Source organism: Natrix helvetica, assembly GCF_964273705.1.
Source record: "Natrix helvetica genome assembly, chromosome: 5".
NCBI lineage: Eukaryota > Metazoa > Chordata > Lepidosauria > Squamata > Natricidae > Natrix > Natrix helvetica.
In genome coordinates, this window is record NC_138551.1 from 108,553,475 (window position 1) to 108,577,229 (window position 23,755).

General features: G+C 39.7%; 1 protein-coding gene across 1 annotated transcript in view; it reads left to right on the forward strand.

Annotated features, from left to right (window-relative positions):
• The window catches only part of SH2D4B (SH2 domain containing 4B), a gene marked incomplete at both ends in the record, with an annotated part of 91,317 nt that overhangs the window by 29,759 nt on the left and 37,803 nt on the right, over positions 1-23,755 (forward strand). The window contains one exon of the mRNA XM_081953593.1: positions 15,911-16,058. Within this exon, the coding sequence (XP_081809719.1) occupies positions 15,911-16,058 (148 nt within the window). The remainder of the gene's footprint in view (positions 1-15,910; positions 16,059-23,755) is intronic.

Genomic DNA, 23,755 nt, shown 5'->3' on the forward strand with positions numbered 1-23,755 from the left:
TGAAAGGTTTAATTTTGGTTAGTAATTCAATGGAGGTGAAGTAGAAATTACCAGGGCTACTAGGAAATACTAGAAATACCAGTAAACATTTCTTAGGTTGGAATCTTACAGAAGGATATTGTTTTTGAAAAAGAAAGACTAGGAGAGTAACCTTTGTTGGAATGGGACAACTCACCATGGCCAACTTGCTGCAGGACAATTCAACTATTCAATTTAATTATTTAAAATCATTAAAAAATATTTTGATGTTCATCCTCCACATTTCATTTGTCCTTCTTTTTCATTCTTTCTTTAACAATTATATTGCACCATTTCTTCAATATTAGTGTAACCTTTGTCCTGCAATGAGGCGTCCTGCAGAAACTTGGCTGTGGTGAGTTGGGTGCGATGAGTTGGCCATGGCAAGTTGGCTGCAGTGAATTGTCCTTTGATTGCATAGGTCTTTATCATGGAAAATAGTTGCATGAAGAATTTGTACAGTCAAGAGTAGTTTCATCATGCAGCTTTCTGACAGCTTGATATATGCACGTGAGAAAGAGAGGTTATTATATATTGGTTGATTTATGGTAAGTGTATGATAAAGCATACTTGGAGGTAAGGTTGGTTGTTATGAATATTAAGTAAAGCTTACAAAAAATAAATAAATAGAAAGCATCACAAATGTTTCACATTCAGGAGCAAGCAAGACAAGGATATATGACATTCCCTTGTTCTTTAACATCCTTATGTATAAGGAATGCTTCTTATGATGTTAGAGGTTGGGAACATGAATATAGATGTACGTTTTTATGTGGATGATGCCGTGTTGTTGACTGAGAATCCAAAGGATTTTCAGCTAATGTTTAGGTTAGATGATGCAAATAAGAATTGGACCTAAAAATATTTCAATCATTTGTATGCTGCCCATTTCTCCAGACATTAATAAAATCTCAGGTCCTCAAATTAGCATACATCTATATGTGTACAAGGTCATTAAATAAATGAAAGCATAAAATTATACTTTTCAGGATCAAACCTGACAACCATAACTTTTAAAGACCGTTCTCCCAAGACTTGACGGAAAAGGTTGATTTTTCCAAAAAGTTGGAGCAGTGATGGAGAAACCCTCAAGCTATCAACCTATCAGAAACTTAGGTCCTTGAAAGAAAAAGAAGTGAATCAATCCAAACTAAACCTAAAGTAAAGAAGCTATCACGAAGAGATGAATCTGAGTAGCATGTTTATTAGCAGTGGAAAAATGGAAGAATAAATTTTGAGTTGCGCAAAACTCAATAAATTTAGAATGGAAACATGAGGTCTGACGTTGAATGGATGCTTGTAGAAAAAAGCCACAACATTAACCAATGAACTGGAATAGCGGTGACCATGTTTCAACGCATGCACCCAATTTGGTCTGTGGCAGCCATAAGTATTACCACAAAGATAAAACTGTTCAAGAGTATTGTTATAAAAACTGCAAAAGAGAATGACAATATTTTAGCCTCAAATTTTTTAAGGCTGGGGGGACTAATTGTCCTCCGCCTGTGTGACAGTGTTTGAAGACCTAATGGTTTATGGCATTGTGGTCCAGATGTGTCTTCCAAGTACCTTTGGTATGTAAAGCCACTGCAAGGTATTTAAATACGTTGACCTCTTTTAGGTCATACCCTTCTACTCTCCATGAGTATAAAAAAACCTAGTAAAAACGAGGATTTTCGATTTATCACAATTGAAGACTGAATTATTTTGTCTACAGTACTTTAACGTTGCTGCAACAGCTTTCTTCAGTCCAATTGAGGTTTCTGAAGTAATAGCAGCCTCGTCGGCATAAAGGAGCATTAGGAGGATGCAAGTCTGGGTTGAGAAAGGAGAACATCAAAAGGCAACTCATCAAGGCAAAAAGCAACATATAAAACTTTCATATGGAGTTCAGGGAGACAAAGATAGTTTGTAAGGGTATAAAAATAAAGAGAGGTATATCGAATGGCAGGGTATAATTTAGATTTTCCTTTATTTTTTCTTATCATCCATCTTCGGTTTCATAGTTTATTACTATTTTCTCTTTATGTTTTTTTTAATCCTATAGAGAACAGTGTCAGAAATACATATTGTATGATGGATGCTATCTGTTTGAGCAAAGAACCATTGAAACCTAGATTTATGCATGCAGAAACACAAAAGACAACATGCCATGACTAGCCTCCCACCATTTTAAAAAAGTGAACTATGAGAGGCATCTTAAAGGTTATTTTTCTGATGTTTCATGTCTTTCAGATTGTTTATTAAATCAGTGTCATGTGGCAAAGAAGCAGAGGAGAACCAGGTTAAAAATCAACCTCTCTCAATTCACTCAATATTTGTTTTGTTGAGCTACAGTAGGAGCAGAATGTAATAGTTTACAATCAAGCTGTGCATTCAAAATAATAAGAGGTTGCCTCAACCCCCCCCCCCAATTATTATGCAGTTTTCTACTTTGCTTTAATTAAAACTCACTTCATGATTAAGAATCCAAACAAAAACTTTGGAAAACGAAACAGTTTTCCCACCAAGGAAGAATTCTCCTGCAGTTCCCTGAGGATTCTCGCAGTAGCTTCTAGCGATATTTTTTTTTTGCTTGATCAATTTCCCAAAGATAAGGAAAACTGCAGAGGCATTTATATGATGTGACAGGTCTCATTATCCTCTGTAGCAGATTGCACCTGTTTTATGGCTGCAAAATGGGCATAACGCTCAGCTAGAGAAATGCTCATGTCTTGATAAAATAAAATAAAAAGCTGCACTGTCTTTCTGAAGAATTTTCATTGCTCCCTTAAAAATACATTTTGCAGAAATATACAACCTGGTATTTCCGGTCTCCCCCTTTCCCTCCCTCAATCTCTGATGTGCTTCCCAAATGTTGAGCAATATGTGAATTTAATTGCAAGCCACCTCTTCCAACTTTTGGGCCAGTTCCTGCTGTTCTCTCCTATTCATTTTGGGAGGGAAATGAGGACAGATCCCAAGTATGTTGCCCTGAACTTTCAGGAGAAAAGGCAGGTGTGGGAGATGACCAGGCTGAGCCCCGAGGGAGGAGTCAAACACGTCATCAGTCTCAAATCCCTGCATGCTCACAAGAGATCTAAGTCCAGCCCACCTTGAATTCTTATCTACTGCCAATTTGCTTTGACTGTTACTAGTTCAGATTCTTGCAAAGAGCATTAGCATGCAATAAACCAGTATTCCTTTGAACTGCTTGGACTCTTGATTTCCTGAGCTTGACATCAGGACATAAATGTAGTAAGTCTATACATAAATCAGTAGAAAAGGAAGAGCACTGAAGGAAGAACAGGCTGTGGAAATTTTACTTTGTTTTTCTACATTCTCAATAAATTAATATTTTTTTCTTTATCTACTGTTTCTTTTTCTTTTAAATTGCTGGGTTTGCTGAGATACATTACGGCATTTTTAGGCACAGTCTGGGTTAATATTGGTCCCATACCTGTTCAATATGGGACTTGTAGTATAACTATTCTTAAAACCTTAACTTTATGATACCATCCAAACCCCAGATTGTAATATTGTAATTCTAATGTTTTTTTAAAATTTAAAAATTTCTCAGCAAAACTCACATTTAGACCAAGTTATGCTGTAAAACATAATTTTCAGATCAGCAAATCTAAATCTCCTCTTTCCTTTGCATCTTTATATGTAACCCTTGACTTTTTCCCTTTCCATACAAAACTAGATATATCTGTTTCCCTTAAATGGTATATTAGTTGTCAGAACAGGTATTGTTTGAAGCCATAACATCATCCTGGCAAACCATACATTTTTATCACTAAAATTGTCCCCAACAAATAACAATTGCAATTTCTCCCATCTTCATATGTTCTCCTTAATTTCATCCCATTTGTTAACCTAACTTGGTAATTTGGTTTGGTGAAGTGGTTAAGATGCTGGTGTCAAAACCAGGAGGCTGTGAGTTCCAATTCTATCTTACGAATGAGACTGATTGAGTGATTCAAGATGCTGGACATACCTAAGACTTCCTCCTCCTCCTGTTTTCCCCATCTGTGAGGTGGGTTGGGCTAAGAGTGAGTGACTTGCCTAAAGTTATCCAGTCAGCTTTCATACCTAAAGGCAGGAATAGAACTCACAAGCTCCTGATTTTGACACTAGCACCTTAACCACCAGAGAGCAAAAAAACAGACCTACAGGCAAAGCAGAAGTTCAGGAACGGACTTCCGGTTTGCTCGTAGGGCCCGTTTAAGCCCTCCGGAACCTTCAGGGGCCTTCCGGAGGCTTCCCTGAAGGCTCCGCAGGATGAAAAACAACCCAATAGACAAACCAGAAGTCACTTGAAGGCTCCGGAGGACTAAAAATGGCCCTACTTCTGGTTTGCTCATAGGGTCATTATTCGTCCTCCGGAGCCTTCAGGGAAGCCTCCGGAAGGCCTCGGAAGGCTCCGGAGGGCTTAAACCGGCCCTACGAGCAAACCGGAAGTCCATTCCCAAACTTCTGGTTTGCCCATAGGGCTAGTTTTTTGCCCTCCGGAGGCTTCAGGGAAGCTCCTGAAGGCTCCAGAGGAGTGGGGGAGGCTGTTTTCACCTTCCCAGGCTCCTATAAAGTCTCTGGAGCCTGGGGAGGGGGAAAAATTGGGGGGGGATCACACCTGTCATGTGTGCATGGGCACTGGGGGTGTGTGTCGCACATTGCATTATGGGTGTGGCATGCATGCACATGACCCCCTTGCACTCCCTCCGCTTATGGCACGAGAACCAAAAAAGGTTCACAATCTCTGGTGTAGGGTCTCCTGCTTGAGCAGGGGGTTGGACTAGATGACCTATAAGGTCCCTTCCAACTCTGTTAATCTGTTATCTGTTAAAATGGTAAACAGGATAAAGTGAGAAAGATAAGATAAAAGCATTGGGATCAATGGACCAGAAACAGATACTGGCAGAAAGAAAAATCAGTCCAGCTAACATCAAAAACTTAGGATAACTGGATAGTCTTTAATTCATGAGTGAAATATCATTTTTCTTTGCCTACTGGGGTCAGACTCTCAGATTTATCTTTTTAAAAAGATAGGGATAAAAACACAATCCTAATGCAAACTGTGTTTTCATTTTTTGAGGAGTAGAGCACCATTTCTTTTAGGTGATACATATTTTCAATTTTATGCAAAGAAGAATGAACATATTGTTCATCTATGTTCACCAGTTGAGTTGGGTTGTGCATATTTTAGATACTTTTCCTCAAATGTATTTTTCCCTTTCTTACTTTTCTCCTCTAAGCATTTTCTTATATAGGAGAAACTATAGGAAACAATTGGTCCATTGCTGGGAGAAAGTGGCAAGAAGGTGACAAGCAACAGGGAGAAAGCAGAACTATTTAACTCATTTTTTGCATCTGTTTTTATACAAAGGGATAAAACAGTCCAACTTTTCAAAAACAGCACCACAAAAATCAGATTAGGAACACAAATTGAAATAGGGAAGAAAATGGTAAGTGAGCACCTGCCTACCCTAGACGAGTTCAAATCACCAGGACCGGATGGATTACACCCCAGGGTTCTGAAGGAACTGGCAGGTGAGATCTCAGAACCACTGAACTATATCTTTCAGAGATCCTGGAGCATCGGGGAACTGCCAGAGGACTGGAAAAGAGCTGATGTGGTTTCCATCTTCAAAAAAGGAAAAAAAAGATAGATCCAGGAAACTACAGACCTATCAGCCTGACCTCAATACCAGGAAAGATTTTGGAAAAGATAATCAAGCAACGAATTAGCGAACACCTAAAAGTAAACAAAGTAATAGCCAAAAGCTCAATAGTAGTAACTGTGAGAGGGATCTTGAAGTCCTAGTGGACAACCATTTAAATATGAGCCAGCAGTGTGCAGCAGCTGCCAAAAAAGCCAACACAGTTCTAGGCTGCATAAATAGAGGGATAGAATCAAGATCACATGAAGTGTTAATACCACTTTATAAGGTCTTGGTAAGGCCACACTTGGAATACTGCATTCAGTTTTGGTCGCCACGATGTGGAAAAGATGTGGAGACTCTAGAAAGAGTGCAGATGATTAGGGGACTGGAGGCTAAAACATATGAGGAACGGTTGCAGGAACTGGATATGTCTAGTTTAATAAAAAGAAGGAGTAGGGGAGACATGATAGCAGTGTTCCAATATCTCAGGGGTTGCCACAAAGAAGAGGGAGTCAAACTATTCTCCAAGGCACCTGAGAACAAGAAGCAATGGGTGTGAACTAATCAAGGAGAGAAGCAACTTAGAACTGAGGAGAAACTTCCTGACAGTTAGAACAATTAATCAGTGGAACAGCTTGCCTCCAGAAGTTGTGAATGCCCCAACACTGGAAGTCTTTAAGAAGATGTTGGATAGCCATTTGTCTGAAATGGTATAGGGTTTCCTGCCTAGGCAGGGGGTTGGACTAGAAGACCTCCAAGGTCCCTTCCAACTCTGCTATTGTATTGTATTGTATTGTAATTTGGGGGTGCCATTATCCAGGGAAACATCATTATTTAGAGTGAAGGTCAGGTTTTGCTGCTGCTCAGTGATGCCCCCAAATTTGCACCAAATGTACTTGGCTCTATTAGTCTAGTCTATGATCCTAATAAAGATGGATTTGATTTGATTTACGCTGTCCTATAGGATTTAGAGGGAGCAACTCGAGTTTCAGATTTTTTTTCTGAAATAACTTCACTCCTTTGTGAGCACTGTTGTGGGTCTTGTTTTTTTGTTTGGACTTTGCTACAATTCTGATGAAAATGATTAAAGAATTGTATTTTTAAACTGAAGAGCACTATGGGTATATTGTTTAACCAACACAAAAATGTTGCAATCCCAACCCAAGCTACTTTTCTCATTCTTTCCCGGCATTAATTTTGGAAGATTATAAGTAATATTGAAAGTGCTGATTTCTAAATGATGGGCCAGAGCAAACGGTAACTTGGACATTTTATTTTTTTATTTATTCATTTTTACACATTTAATCAGAGATTTTTGCCCACTACAATCAAGAGATGGAGTTGCCATGTTAAAGGGCAGTAAAATAATAAGATGTTGAGACTCTGGTAAAACACAGAGAACTAAACTGATTATGGGGGGCTGGAGGCTGAAACATATGATGAATGGTTGCAGGAATTGGTTATGTCTAGTCTCATAAAAAGAAGCACCAGAGATGACATGATAGCAGCATTCCAATATTTGAGGGGCTGCCACAAAGAAGAAGGGCTCAAGAGATTCCCAAAGCATCAGAAGGCAGGACAAGAAGCAAGAGATGGGAACTAATTGAGGAGAGAATCAATCTAGAACTAAGGAGAAATTTCCTGACGAGAGAGAACTATGAGCTAGTGAATGGCTTCCCTCCAGAAGTTGTGGGTACTACATCACTGGAACCTCTTAAGAAGAGACTGGACAGGCATTTGTCTGAAACGGTATGGTCTCCTGATCAAGCAGGGGATTGGACTAGAAGACCTCCAAGGTCCCTTCCAACTGTTACTCTATATTCTATGGAACAAATGCAAATTGTTTTCTGCTTACACTGCCTTGTTTCAACACTGGAATTTAAGATCAAGATGGCGTGCTTTGAACTGGAAATATTTTGAACATGAACAGTTTGCACAGTCCTAAAGCTGGCTGCATCCTGCCCCATGTGATTTTAAGAGTAAAGAAAGGAACGGAATAAAGATGCTTGCTGCTCTCTTTCGACCAAGGATGATGTCATTCCTGGGCTCTGCAGCTGTCTGCAGGTGGGAGGTTATATTTGGAAGGAAAATTTCTGGGCTGTTCTCCAAGTGCAAGGAAGATCTTCATCCATAATTCTTCAGACTGTTTATCTTTCATAATATAGCTGGGTCTCCATTTATAATCCAGGGAAAAAAAAGCTATCAAGAGCTTGGAGTATTCAAAAAAAGAAGAGGCGAAAAACCCTCCCTTAAAAACAGAAACCCTGCAGAGATCTATTAATCATGGCAGTCTTATGCACCAAACTCTCTGGATATTTTTTTTAAACGCTCCCAAGTTCCCAGCTAGTACAAATAACTATGCTTACCTTTTCCAGTGATAGCAACCCTGTTGCAGCTTGAAGAAATGTAAGCCTTATACCATTTTTCACACACTTGGCAAAGCCTCTTGATTTCTGGCCAACAGTAAGCAACCTGCCCTGATTCCCTATGTTGCATCCCATTGTGTATGATACATCTTTGTAATTAGCAAATTGCTACCCTTCCTACCGCTCATGTTTGAAATGTCAATGGACAAAAAGCATTTTGAAGGTCGTCAGCTCCAGGTTGCTCTGAGCAGGTTATCTTTCTGAAACCCAAAACACCTGTCCTTGTTTATTTACACTTGAAAGAACACTTCTGTACTCTCTCCTCCTTGCTAACAAGAAATGCCAATATTCCTTAACTACTTGTTCCTTTAAATATAGCTTTGGCCTCTGAACCATCAAGCCATTGGAGCCTGGCTGGTATCTTAAAGGTCATGGAGACCTGCTGGAGAGCCTTCTGAAAGATGGTAAATCTTCAGAGACTTCATGCTCCTACTACACATATTTGCCAAAGTGCAACATAGCAAGCTTTCATAAAGAGAATCCATGGATCGAAGTGATTTCCCCAGCCTCCTGAGAAGCTTCTGAATCTGCATCAGGTCTATTAATTTGCTTCTAGGTAACTGATTAGTAGAGAGCTTATGAAAAAAAATGTGAAGAGTTGACGTATATTCTTGATATTATACTTAGCCAAGATAAATAGAAGAGATTATTTGTAGCTCAGGGTTTAACTGTGGGGTCCTTGGTGCTCTCTGAGCTTGTTTTTTTTTGGGGGGGCAGACGTTTCATTACCAATGTAGGGAACATCATCAGTGCTAGTAACCCTATTCCCAGCACTGCTGATGTTCCCTACATTGGTAATGAAACACCTGCAAGAAAATAAACTAAGCTCAGAGAGCATCAAGGATCCTACAGCCAAGATAAAGCTGAAACAAGTAAGGGGTTTGTTGCTTCATATAGTACACACTTCGTGGCATTTCAATTTTATTCAACAGGGCTTCTTTTTAAGTCCATTTAGATAGGATAGGTTTATTTATTTATTTTTTGTTAAAGGCAGGTTTTTGGCACAATGTTGAATATCAAGATTTCCGAGGTTCAGCCATTCTGTTTCTGTTTTGCCTTTTTTCATATATTTATCATACAAGCAAACAAGAACCTTTGGCTTATCTAGCATTTTAAGCCTATGCTCCTTCACCAGATACTGAAATCTTGGAATTAAACAAAGTGTTTTAAAAGCAAATACTACTCCAAACTTTGGCTTACCAAAGTTAGGGATGATAGAATTAGAATATGGTAACTGCCTTGAAGGTTGAAATATTGGAATGAAGATAGGATCCAAATTCAGGACACAAATGTTTTCAAAACCAATTTCCCCTGCAACATCCATAGCCATTCTCTCTCTTTTTTTAAACTTTTTTTAATGCAAACATAACATCCTTGCAATACATTTCACTTCTTTTACTAATTGTGTTTCTTTTATCTGTACATGTAAATCATGTGTGTGTGTGTGTGTGTGTGTGTGTGTATGTTTGTGTGTGTGTATGTGTATATGTGTATGTATGTATGCACACACACACACACACACACATTTTATTTCATATTTCTTTTCTCTCCATTATATATATATGTATGTATGTATGTATGTATGTATGTATGTATGTATGTATGTATGTATGTATGCTGGTTTTGTTGTATTCGGGTCTTTTCCCGTGTAAGGTTGAGATTGTCTTTGCAACGTTTCGGCAGGATCTCACCTGCCATCTTCAAGCTGTGGGCTTTTAAGCCCACAGCTTGAAGATGGCAGGTGAGATCCTGCCGAAACGTTGCAAAGACAATCTCAACCTTACACGGGAAAAGACCCGATATATATACTATTATATACATTTAAATCATCTGATATCCATTTCTTACTGTTAATTTGCTATAGTCTATTTTATATTTCTATCTTTCATTCATTTTCTGGTTTTGTAATTACTTTTTTGATTTGTTGATCTTTCGTCTTTTCTTTTTTGCTTTCCTACTTTTTTCTCTCTTTTCTCTAGCCAATTGTACCATAATCCCCATACTAAGTAATATTCAGATTCTTCTTTATCTTTTAATTGTTTCATAAGCCTATCCATGTTGGCACATTCCAATATTTTTTAAATTATATTTTCTTCTGTTGGTATGTATTTATTTTTCCAATTTTGCGCAAATGAAATTCTTGCTGCTGTAGTTATATGTAAAATTAAATATCTAATGCTTTTCTCGTAATTTCCTTTTATAATTCCTAGCAGGAATAATTCCAGTTTTAGTTCAATTTGGTGTGTGGTGATCTCTTCCAGCCAATCTTTTATTTTTTTCAATATTTTTTTGCAGATGCGCATTTCCACCATGTATGGTAATATGTTCCTTGTTTTTTTTTTTTTAATAAAGAATTTTATTGGTTTTACAAAAATTTTTAGGAAAGGGGTATTGGATATGTGTACAAATTTTGACAGCTACATCGTGCAGGAAATGGTATTCCCCCCAAGACTCATAACTTTTACAAAAAGATAAACAAGATGTTATTGCTTAACTAACTTCTGACAGCTTATTCTTACATTGTATCTTTCAATAATTTCAATCATTTACTTTGTATCAAACAAAAAGGTTCATTATATCAACAATTGCACTATTTTTCTAACTTACTTTGTGATCTGAGTTTTCTCATTGTTGCCTCCTCCCCCCCTGCCTGCCAGCAAAGCCTCGGCACCTTCCATGTCTTGTGTAGTGTCCTCCGCTTTATCTAGGAGAGCTTTATTTTTTTCCATGAAGGCCTCCGCCTCCATAGTTGTATTAATTCTAATTCTACTGCCCTCCCAGAAAATCAGCATACCTTCTGGCAGAAGCCACCAAAACCAAAAACCTTTATCAAATAATTTTTTTGCTAATTGTGTATATTTTTTCCTCTTATCTCTTACTATTTGGTATTTGTTTCAGAATGGCTATCTCTCTGTCCTTGTATTTTAATGTTTGCCCCCTTTGTGCCCCCAAAATCTCATCTCTTGTAGCCTTTCTAAGAAATTTAATATGAACCTCTCTTGGAACATTGTGTGTTCTAGCATAAGCTGAATTAACTCTATAAACTAAATCAATATCCCACCCTAACTGCTGTTTGTCTTTTTTAATATATTCAGCTAAGATTGTTGTCATTATCTCCTTTAGGTCTTCATTGTCAGTCTCAATTACATTTTGAAATCTAAGGAAAAAATACATCCTTTCATTTTCCATTTTTATCATGTGGTTCTCCAGTTCTAAAGTTCCTCTCTGGACCCCCCTCACCTCCCCCCTCATCTCAGCTGTCCCCTCCTCCAGAACGTCCAGTCTCTGTTTGTTTTGTGCCGTTTGATTTTGATTTTCTCTGAGCTGTTCATTCATTTCTCTCAGTTGATTTTTCATTTCTTCCTGCCCCTTTAAAATCTTTTGAAGCAACTGATGGGTTACAGATTCCTCTTCAGGGGCTTTGGGTTGTAGAAAGGATTGTAAGGATTGTTGCCCAATGGGACTGGATGTTGAAGATGTTGGGGCAGAACCTGGCTTCCCAGGTGGTGGTTTCTTCGGAGCCATCAGGAATATCTATGTCCATACAGAGAAATGGCGACTGTAGAAAGGCACAACCAAGAGAGACCACGAGGCAGGCAGTCCAGATAGGAGTAGAAGCCTTCTATATAATTCAATTCCAGCCAATTAAGTCAGTTATTCCAAGTCCAAGATACTATGTAGCAAGAGATGTTTCTGGGAGTCACGGAGACAAAAGCACAATGCAAGTAGGTAATATGTTCCTTGTTGTTATTGCATTTCCAACACATAGGTGAACACTCCGGGAACATTTTCGCAATTCTCGCCGGTGGGAGATGCCATCTGTAGAACATCTTATATATGTTTTCTCTGTATGCCGTTGCCATCATTAATTTATAATTGGGAAATTTTTCCCATTCTGCCAATTCTATAGTATACCCAAAATTTGTCGCCCATGTTATCATCATTTCTTCCATTTGGAATCTTAATAAATAATGATATATCTTTTTAATCAATTTTTCTTCAGTTCCCTGTAGAATTTTATCTAACTCTTGTGGCACCTTATAGAATCCATCTCTTTCTCTGTCTTTTTTATATCTCACCTGTATTTGTAGATATGGCCACCAGTCTATATCTATTCCCTCACCTTTCAATTCTTGCCTTTTTTTTAACCTCTCTTGATTGTCTAATATGTCTTTGTATCATATTATTTTATTTATGTCCAATACATTCTGGTACATCAATGCTTCCATAGTGGATAGCCAAATTGGGTTTTTGTTACAATGTTTTCTTTTAATTTTTGATCAAATTTGAAGTAGGTCATTTCTAATTTGATGTCTTTGGAAGTAGCTGTGGGTTTTGTCCTTCCTGTCCCGAATAAAGGCGTGCCAATCCATTCCCTTATCCAGGTGAGAGCTGCTGCTTGATAGTAGAGCTCCCAATCTGGGAGTCCAAAACCTCCTTTTTCTCTACTGTTCTGTAGGAGTTTTAATTTAATTCTTGGTTTTTTCCCTAACCAGATGAATCGTGCTATTAATTTATTTAAATCTGTGAAAAGGTTTTTTCCTGGGCTTATTGGCACCACTTGAAATAGGAACAAAATTTTGGGTAAGACATTCATTTTAACTATGGCAATTCTTCCCATTAATGGTATTTGCAGTTTCCTCCAATTCTCCAAATCTTTTTTAATTTTCTGAATTATTTTCTCATAATTATCTTCCTTAATTGTTGAACATTTCCTTGTTAGCCAAATTCCTAGATATTTTACCCTTTTTACTATCTGCATTCCCATAATTTCCTCTAATTCTTGCTCTTGTTTTTTGATAAGATTTTTTGTAATAATCTTTGTTTTATTCTTGTTAATTTTAAGGCCATCTACATTACCAAATTCTTCTATATTTTGGATTAATTTAGTTCCTGTTTCTATTGGCTCCTCTAATATACCATGTCATATGCGAATGCCTGCATTTTGTATTCCTCCTTTTTAATTTTTAGTCCCTTTATTTCCCAATTGTTTCTAATTTCTATTAATAGAACCTCCAGTGTTTATATAAATAATAAGGGTGAGAGTGGACATCCTTGTCTCACTCCCTTCCAAATTTTAAATTCTTCTGTGGTGTCCCCATTTATTATTACTTTTGCTGTCTGAGCCGAATATATTGTTTCTATCATTTTAAAAAATTATCTCCAAATTTCATATTTTTAAACTGCGTAATGATGAACTGCCAATTTAGATTGTCAAATGCCTTTTGAGCGTCTAAAAAGACCAATGATGCCTGTTTCCCTGGGTTCTCTTCATAATATTCTATTGTGTTCATAATTACTCTCATATTATTATTTAGCTGACCCATAGCCATTCTCAAGGAATCTCAAGGGATCTCAAGGAACATAATTGGCATCCATGTTACCTGTTCTGCCTTTTGAAAAGTATACAAATGCTCCACATGAGTAGAGAGAGTGAGTGGTGACTGTTTCTTGGTTACTGGAATCATTATAACTCGACAAATGTAGGATAAACATGTTTCCTTTTGATGCCTAAAGTCTCCAGAGAAAATCAGTATCTGTGGTGTCCCACTCACTCACATACATGTAACTATGGTTTAGTGGGTTTATTATTTCCCACCAACTCCCTTCACTAAAAACCTAGAACTGTCCCAAATAAATCCAGCCAAAAGCAGACCAATGCAGACTGACAGAGCAATGGCCAATGAGTCCACAAGGCACTTGAAAGTTTCCCAAACAAGATAAACCTACCAGGCAAAATTAAATCCACAATACAAGAGGATTCACAAGGTGAGAAAAGTTCAGAGTTTACAAGGCATGATCCAAGTCGAGGCATGGTGTTAATCCAAAGCAAGGCAGGATTCACAACAATCAGGAAACACACAGCTAGGAAATGAACAATACAATACAATACAATACAACACAACACAACACAACACAATACAATACAATACAATAGCAGAGTTGGAAGGGACCTTGGAGGTCTTCTAGTCCAACCCCTTGCCTAGGCAGGAAACCCTATACCATTTCAGACAAATGGCTATCCAACATCTTCTTAAAGACTTCCAGTGTTGGGGCATTCACAACTTCTGGAGGCAAGCTGTTCCACTGATTAATTGTTCTAACTGTTGGGAAGTTTCTCCTCAGTTATAAGTTGCTTCTCTCCTTGATTAGTTTCCACCCATTGCTTCTTGTTCTACCCTCAGGTGCCTTGGAGAATAGTTTGACTCCCTCTTCTTTGTGGCAACCCCTGAGATATTGGAACACTGCTATCATGTCTCCCCTTTTTTCATTAAACTAGACATACCCAGTTTCTGCAACCGTTCTTCATATGTTTTAGTCTCCAGTCCCCAAATCATCTTTGTTGCTCTTCTCTGCACTCTTTCTAGAGTCTCCACATCTTTTCCACATCGTGGCGACCAGAACTGAATGCAGTATTCCAAGTGTGGCCTTACCAAGGCATTATAAAGTGGTATTAACACTTCACGTGATCTTGATTCTATCCCTCTGTTGATGCAGCCTAGAACTGTGTTGGCTTTTTTGGCAGCTGCTGCACACTGCTGGCTCATATTTAAATGGTTGTCCACTAGGACTACAAGATCCCTTTCACAATTACTACTGTTGAGCAAAGTACCACCTATACTGTACCTGTACAGGTTGTTCCCAGGATGACCTCCATAACTCTGCTGTATAAATAGTCAGATTCTGGTATAGAAGGGCGAAGCTGCCTCCTTGCGAATAGTCGGGCAGATCTTCTCTGCTCCTGCCTTTTCTCTGCCCTATGTGTTCTTGGATTAATGCAGAAGGCAGTTCTTCTTCCTCATCACTGACTGGCTGCAACTGTGCTTCAGCCAAATATTTATTTGGTGTACAAATAAATTTGTTGTACAACTGTACTTCAGCCAAATATGTATTTTTAAATTTCGCGGGTGGTCTTAGGCTAAGTTTTTAATTTTTATAAATTTGTACAGGGGTTTAAAGTTTAATTCGATTTTAACTATATTTATGATTATTTGTATGGTTTTTAATTTGGTACCTGTACACCGCCCCGAGTCCCTTCGGGGAGAGGGGGCGGTCTAGAAATCAAATCAAATAAATAAATAAATAAATAAATCCCTCTCAGCTGGTTGCTCAGAGTCACTGACCAACTCCCCTCCTGATATGCACAGAACTGGTTCATCCTCCTCCAAGCTGACATCTGGAGAGATATCTGGGGAAGTATCCGGGGGAGTCATCACAGTATCATGGCCTAGCATGACCATGCTTATTCAATTCAAATTCAGTTCATTGTCTATATTTGCCTTTCCAAAGTCCCAAATTGTCACTTAAATAGCACAGGTTGATTGGTGGTGGATCACAGCACAGTGCTTAGGACTCCTGACAATAAAATTCTTTGAGAACAGCATTGCAGAAAGAGGAATTGTCAGGATTGCCATCCCACCAGCTGTGCTTTGCTTTGCTGGCACCGTGCCACAAACCAGGGGGATGGGTGGGGGGAGAGGAAGAATACTGGGAAGGGGGGGATGACAGGAACCAGAAGTGCCAAACAAAGAATGGAGGAATGATCCAAAGACACAGGCGTGGGAAAGCATGCAAATGTTCACCAGAGGTGCCAAAAGCAGAACTCTTACCAAAACAACTAATTTATGTTTCATTGGACATTAGCATGATGGAGGGGGGGGGGGCTGGGAGAATGGGGAAAATTAGTCAGTTTACTCAGAAACTTTCAGATCCAACTTTTCTTATGTTTTAACTACAACCACACTGGGACAGGTCTGACAGGAATCTTTTTCATATGCTTCTCCCCACCCCTTCTCAAATTTCTTGTTCTCCTCTTATTTTTAGAGAAGAGAAGAAGAAGAGAGGCAAAGAGGAGAGGAGCAAATTCGAAATCAGGAGGAACTCAGAGCTCAGGAGCTATACAGGAGTCTCAAGGAGGCCCACCAATGCAGCAAATACAGTGAGAAAGAAGACCATGAATGGAAAGAACAGTGTGAGTAAACCATTGGAGGATTTCAAATGAGGTCATGATCTTCATGCAGCCTGAACAAATTTTACATGATGTATGAATTGAGTCTTCTTTGAAGGAAAACTCACATGTCTAAGAACCTTTCTCCACTTTTATGAGTTGAAGTGCTCTTAAACTTGTTTGGTCTCCGTCCTTGAGTAGACACAAAATAATACCAGCATGACCTCTTCTGTACCCATTCTGTCCCTCTTATCTTCAAACCTTGAAGTCCCTTAACTTTTCCCCAAGATAATAAGTGACAGACCTTAACAATTTCCACTGTGTTAGAAAAAGGCAGGAAAGATTATTTTAGCCCTGCTTCAGTTACAAATGACTTAAACCTATCTCAATCCCAGATATTTCTACAGGGACGCCGGCATTTTAGTGGGAGGAAGCGGGGGGGGGGGGGAATGGAGTGATCTCTATATGAAGTTTATGTTTCCTTGCAATGATGTAGTGTGGGAGGGGTTTGGCTAGCATTGGTTTAAGTAGCTGGTCTTAAGTGAGAAGCTTCAGTTGTTGCCTAGATCTCTTGTTATCACAAACCTTCCAATAAAAGCTCCTTTTGGAACCACTCCAGTTTCAAGAGTCCTGCGTTCTTGGGAAGATTGGAGAGGCAAGACCTGACATTAGGCAAGAACTGCAAACTGGTCAACCCAGAGAGGTAACAGCCCTACTGTGGGGACCGTGCACAACATGTCTGCCCAGGGCAGTGACTACAAAGAAGCTGAAGACTGGGGGACAAACTCACCCTCAAAATCTCAATTGAGACCCTCAATGCCTGGGTTGAGGAAAACATTGCCTCAAGCACTGCTGCCAAGCCGAGGTGGCCCATCGGTGTTGGGAAGATGGAAGATTGGGGTGGCAGAACCAAAGATGTCACCCTCACCCATGGGAGCCAACGATCTGGTTGAAAGCAGGAGATGGGGGACTTTTACAACAATGATGAATTGGAATGAGCCCCAGCCCAACCAACTCTTGAGGGAAGCCATGACCCACATGGGGAAGGGCATCCATGGCGTGCAGATCCAGGATGCCCAGGCTTGAGCTGCAAGCCAGTTACGAATACAAAAGGGAACTAGCAATGAACAAAAGGGACCCCCAACCCCAGGGGCATTGGATGAAACCACGGGGGCTACTGATGAACTCATTTCCACCATGGAACATCTGCTCAGGAGACAATTCAATGCAAAGCAAGGCTTGCGACTCGATGAGAGAAAGCTTCCACCATTAGAATAGAAGGCATCCCCTCTTGGCATCAAATTCGATAGGAATCCCCAGCAACTAGGGTTTTTTCTCACAAATGTACTGACCTACATGCAGTAGTATGGGAGGGATCTCCCTACAGAAGGCACCAAAGTCAGGGTTGTCACCTTGACTCTAGGAGGATCAGCTGCACGTTGGATGGTGAGCCTCCATAATACAGATGCACCAGAGCTCCACAACTTCAACTGTTTCATGACAGCCGTGAGACAGAGATTTGAAGACCTCCTAGCTGATCGCAAGGCTAGAGACCACATAAGGCACATCAGACAGGAACACCATCCAGTCACCGAGTACATCAAAGAGTTTCATGATCTGACTTGCCACATAGATTGGCCAGAGGAAATGCTCGTGAGTTGGTTCAAATATGGCTTAAACGATGACCTGTACAATGCCCCCTTTGATTGTGGAGCCCCAATTTGCCTGCCCAGCTGGTATGTCTTGGTTGAGGAAGTGGACTATGGACTGCCAAGCAGCTTTTGAAAAACTGAGAAAACTGAACCTGTACTAAAACACCCAGACCCAGAGAAACCATTTGTAATCCAGGCCGATGCCAATGATGTGGCAGTCGGTGCTGTTTTACTCCAAGAGAACCTTATAAAGTTGGGGACAAAGTTTACCTTTCCATCAAGTTTTTAAAATCTTTGCAGCAGTATAAAATGTTGGGTCTTAAATATATTGGGCCTTTCCCCATAGTTTGTATGATTAACCCTATCATGGTGAAATTACAATTCCCTAAGTCATTATAGCAAGTCTACCCCGCTTTCCATTGTAACCTGAAGTCACTTCTGATCTTTTTCCAGCTACTACCCCTGTTCCGCCATCTATTATCATAGAGGGTAAACAACATTTTGAGGTTCAGGAAATTCTTGACTCTAGGAAATTCTATGGGACCACTCAGTACCTGGTGGCTTGGAAACACCCAGTTTATTGCATGCCAACACCTTCTACAAGAATCTGAAGTACTAACAGTCAGAGCAAATTGGTGATAGATAAGAGTCAACAGAATACCCCCTTAACTTTTTTTAAAAATGTTGATACTACCTTGGTGTAGTACAAGGGCTACATAACTGAAGGTGTGTGTGTGTGTGTGTGTGTGAGAGAGAGAGAGAGATGATACGATCAATCAATCGATCAATCAATAGGTAGATTATACAGAATATAGAGATAGAAGGATAGAGAGAGAGATGACTTTAATTTTTTTAATTAAAGGTTTTAACAAATTTTACAAATATTACCCCTTCCCCTTCCCACCCTCCGACCCTCCCTCCCCACAACCTCCCAGAGCAACATACAGGGTATAAACATTTAACAATCATACGCTAACATAAGCTAACTGATTTTGACATCCTACCTCCTCTTGTGCTTTAATTCCCCTTTTGTTAAGCTAACTTTAGATAAATTGTAACATTCTTTGTGCCTTCACTCATAAGCTAATTGAAATTTCCTAGTCCGATATTTATTTTGAATATAGTCAATCCATCTTCTCCATTCCAACTTATATTTCTCATCCGAATGGTCCTTCAACTATGCTGTAATTTTGGCCATCTCTGCTAGATTTACTACTTTTAGCGTCCATTCTTGAATAGTAGGCAATTCTTCCCTCTTCCAGTACTGCGCCACCAACAATCTTGCTGCCGTCGTTAAGTTCAAAATCAAATTAGTCTCCATAACTGTACAGTTGTAAATTCGGATACATACAAGATAATTTTTTGGGATCTAAATGCCATCTATACAACATCTTATAAAAATTCTCTCTCAAATTCTGAGCTTGCGTAAATTTTACATTTCTTACCCAAATCTTTTCCCATGTTTCCATCATTATTGGCTCTTCGAAATTTTGTGCCCATTTTATCATACAGTCTTTAACTAACTCTGTTTCAGAATCTATTTCTATCAGTATATTGTGCAACCTTTTTATATGCATTTGACTCTGGTCCCTAATTTGTTTTACCAAACTAATCCTCATTTTGCGTGATACCAATTGTCTGATCTTTTTTCCATCTAGCTTGTAACTGTCCATACTGGAACCAGGTTTGAATTAGCCTTTCCTCTCTTAATACGTTCAAAGGCTTCAACTGTAATACACATCTCTCTATATTAAGAAGTTCTCTATATGTAATTACATCCTGTTTTTGTTCTATACTTATATTCTCTATCGCGTGTCTGGGTACTACCCACATAGGTATCTTATCATTTAACCTATATTGGTATTTTTTCCAGACACGCAATAGGGCATTCCTTAATATATGATTTTTAAAAATCTTATCCACCTTCTTATCATATATTAAATAAGCGTGCCAACCATATACCAAATCATATCCCTCAATATTCAATATTCTATCCTCTGTTAGATTAATCCAATCACTAATTGTTGATAAAACTACTGCTTCATAGTATAATTTTAAATTGGGCATTTTCAAACCTCCTCTTTCCCGTATATCTTGCATTATTTTAAGTTTTACTCTTGGTTTCTTCCCCACCCAGACAAAGTTGTTAATACCTTTCTGCCATTCTTCCAAATTTGCATCTTTTTTAAGTATTGGTATCATTTGAAAGAGAAATAGAAACTTAGGCAAAACATTCATTTTTACTGCTGCTATCCTTCCCAACAATGACAATTGTATTTTTTTTCCATTTATTCATCTCTAACTGTATTTTATGCCATAATGGTTCATAATTATATTTATATAATTTCCCATTTAAGGTTGTAATGTAGACTCCTAAATATTTAACCTTTTCTACTATCTCACATCCTGTTGCTCTTTGTAGTTCTTCTTTTTGATTTGTGGTCATATTTTTAACTATCATCTTTGTTTTTCCTAGATTTATTTTGAACCCAGATACTTGACCATATTTATTAATTATTGATTAATTAATTATTGATTAATTATGTTCATTAAACCTCTAGCTGATTTCCTGGGTTGGGTTAAAGTTACAACCAAGTCATCCGCGAATGCTCGTACTCTGTATTCATAATGCCTGATCTTAATTCCCTGTAGGTCATCTGACCCACGTATTCTATTCAACAATAACTCCAAGGTTAAGATAAACAATAATGGAGATAAGGGACACCCCTGTCTTGTTCCTTTTTCAATTTTGAAGGATTCTGTTAAACTACCGCCAACTATAATTTGTGCTGTTTGTGCTGGTATATTGCCTTGATAGATTGTGTGAAGTACTCTCCAAAATGCAAAATGACCACAGCTTTTTATTTGACTGGTTTTTTATCCTGGTGTGGAGGAAAAAATGTCAAATTCCAATTTTAATGTGGATTTATACACTTTATGCTTCTCAAAGCTGTGGACAAACCAGAATAAGCTTCTCAAATGCTGCTGGTAGGCTCCTGGATTGTATGACCTCATTTGAAAACAGAGAAATGGAAAATGGTCAGGTTGAGGAAGTCTGAGAGCAAGATTCATTTTTCATAATATGCCAGTTGATATTAGTGGAGAGTGTTCACACAAAAGTTTAGATTGCAAAAAATAATGTGAACTACTTATATTTCTTTCTCTCTCTCTCATCTATTTACTGTCTCTCTCTGTGTCTGTCACCTCCCTGTCTGCCAGCCTGCCTGCCTGCCTGCCTGCCTGCCTGCCTCCATCCATCCATCCATCCACCCAAACCCACCCATCCATCACCTATCTATCTATCTATCTATCTATCTATCTATCTATCTATCTATCTATCTATCTATCTATCTATCTATCTATCATCTATCTATCTATCTATCTATCTATCTATCTATCTATCTATCTATCTATCTATCTATCTATCTATCTATCTATCTATCTATCTATCTATCTATCTATCATCATTATCTATCTATCTATCATCTATCTATCTATCTATCTATCTATCATCTATCATCATCATTATCTATCTATCATCTATCTATCTATCTATCTATCTATCTATCTATCTATCTATCTATCTATCTATCTATCTATCTATCTATCTATCTATCTATCGTCTATCTAACCACTCACCCACTCATATCCATCAATCCATATATTGATATTGATCAGTGCTAATAAACACTGAAACTATCTACAGATCTCTCATCTCTCTCTCATCTCTCTCACAAACATGATGTCAACTCTCTGTGTTGACATTCCACACATACTGTCAGCGGAGCCGGATCTCAGATTATAGTAGCTGGTTTGAGATGGGTGTATCTATTGGATAATGTGATTTATGACACAGACTGAGGGGAGGAAAGGAACAGGGGCAAAGTTCAGAAGCAGATAAACAAAGCAAAAGAAATGGCTGTGAATAAATCTTGCCTAATGAATAATGCCTAATGAAGCTGTTAATAAATCACTAGTTTCTGTATTAAAACATTGGCTCTTATTATGAGTCAGTTACGACATTGTTGGGAAACTTTACACTACCCACTTCTCTACCTCTATCATTTCTCTCTGTCTATCATATCTCTCTCTCTCTCTCTCTCTCTCACACACACACACACACACACACACACACACACACACACACCTATATCTAGAGCAGTGATGGTGAACCATTTTTGGCTCGCGTGCCACAAGTGGGGGGAGCGCAGGGGGGTCGAGTGCGGGCGTGCTGCACCCATAATGCAACGCGTGACCCCCCCAGTGCGCATGCACGCACAACGCACGACCCCCCATTTTACATGCTTTTTTCGCCCTCCCCAGGCTCCAGGGGCTTTATAGGAGCCTGGGGAGGGCGAAAGGAGCCTCCCCCGACCCCCCGGAGGCCCTCCGGAGGCTTCAGGGACCGTCCGGAGGCTTCCCTGAAGCCTTCGGAGCACTTAAAACCACCCTCCGAGCAAACCGGAAGTGACTTCCGTGTTGCTCGGAGGGTCGTTTTAAGCGCTCCGAAGGCATCAGCGAAGCCTCGGACGGTCCCTGAAGCCTTCGGAACGCATAAAACGACCCTTCGAGCAAACCAGAAGTGACTTCCGGGTTGCTCGGAGGGTCGTTTTAAGCACTCTGAAGGCGTCAGGGAAGCCTCGGACGGTCCCTGAAGCCTTCGGAATGCTTAAAACCACCCTCCGAGCAAACCAGAAGTGACTTCCGGGTTGCTCGGAGGGTCGTTTTAAGCGCTCCGAAGGCATCAGGGAAGCCTCGGACGGTCCCTGAAGCCTTCAGAACGCTTAAAACGACCCTCCGAGTTCCGGTTTGCTCGGAGGGTGGTTTTAAGCGCTCCGAAGGCGTCAGGGAAGCCGCCGGATGGTCCCTGAAGCCTTCGGAATGCTTAAAACGACCCTCCGAGCAACCTGGTGTTTTTAAGCGTTCCGAAGGCTTCAGGGACGGTCCCTGAAGCCTCCGGCGGGGGGAGAGGCTCTTTTCGCTCTCCCCAGGCTCCTATAAAGCCTCTGGAGCCTGGGGAAGGTGAAAAATAGCTTTTAAAAAGGTGAACTCAGCTGACAGGGCAGCGCCTCGCAGGCCCTGACAAATGGCTCCAGAGGTTCGCCATCACTGATCTAGAGAAAAGAGTCTAGAGAAAAGAGAGAAAAGCTTGTTACAGTTTTTAAAAACTTGGGGTTCCCTAACTGGATGCCTACAAGAGATGTTGGACTCCAACTGCCATCATTCCTATTCCATCACTTTTGGAGAGCTGCAGATTGATAAAAGGTATTTAGGAGTGGGCATCCAGGTTGATGGAGCATTCAGGAGAAAATTTCCAGGTTGATGAAAGGTATCCAAAAGATGGTACCTGGGTTAATGAAGGGCTTTCAGGTGGTTTCCAGGTTGATGAAGGCTATCAGGTTGATGAAGAGTATCTAGGAAAAGGTTTCCAAGTTGATGAAGGATACCCAAAACCTGGAATCTAAATTGTTGATAAAGGCTATCCAGGTGAATGAAGGACATCCAAAAGCTGGAATCCGGGTTGATGAAGGATTTTCAAGAGAGGTTATCCATATTGATGAAATTGTGTCTTGCTTTTGGCATAATTCTTGCCCACACCTACTTTAGTTAGCATCTCTGGACTGTGTCTGACCCAGGTTTATGCCTTCACACAACCCAAGAGATGATTCCTGATTCTTCCTATGTCCCTCGTCTTCCCCCTCAGTTCTACAGTAATGCTAACCTGGCTTTTCTCAGCCAGCCTTGGCAGCCAAGAAGATGCAGAGATGTTAGTGTGGACCTTAATTTGCTACTTTGTGCTGTCAGTAGAAGCCCAATTTATCCATGAGGGGCAGAGCTGGCCCCATCAGGTTTTTCAGCTTTCAAGTCAGCTGCTCTGCTCAGCACTGCCAGGGGTCAGAAGGGGTGGTGTTGGACTGAGTGCAGCTGCTGTGAGCAGTGAATGTTGCAGGGATATTGACGATGCAACTAATTTAGTTAGTGGATAGAATTTCTAAATGAATGAGGATTCATCTCGTCCCAATGCTACCGACTGCCAAGTCAATAGGCGAAGCGTTACTAATTTCAGTG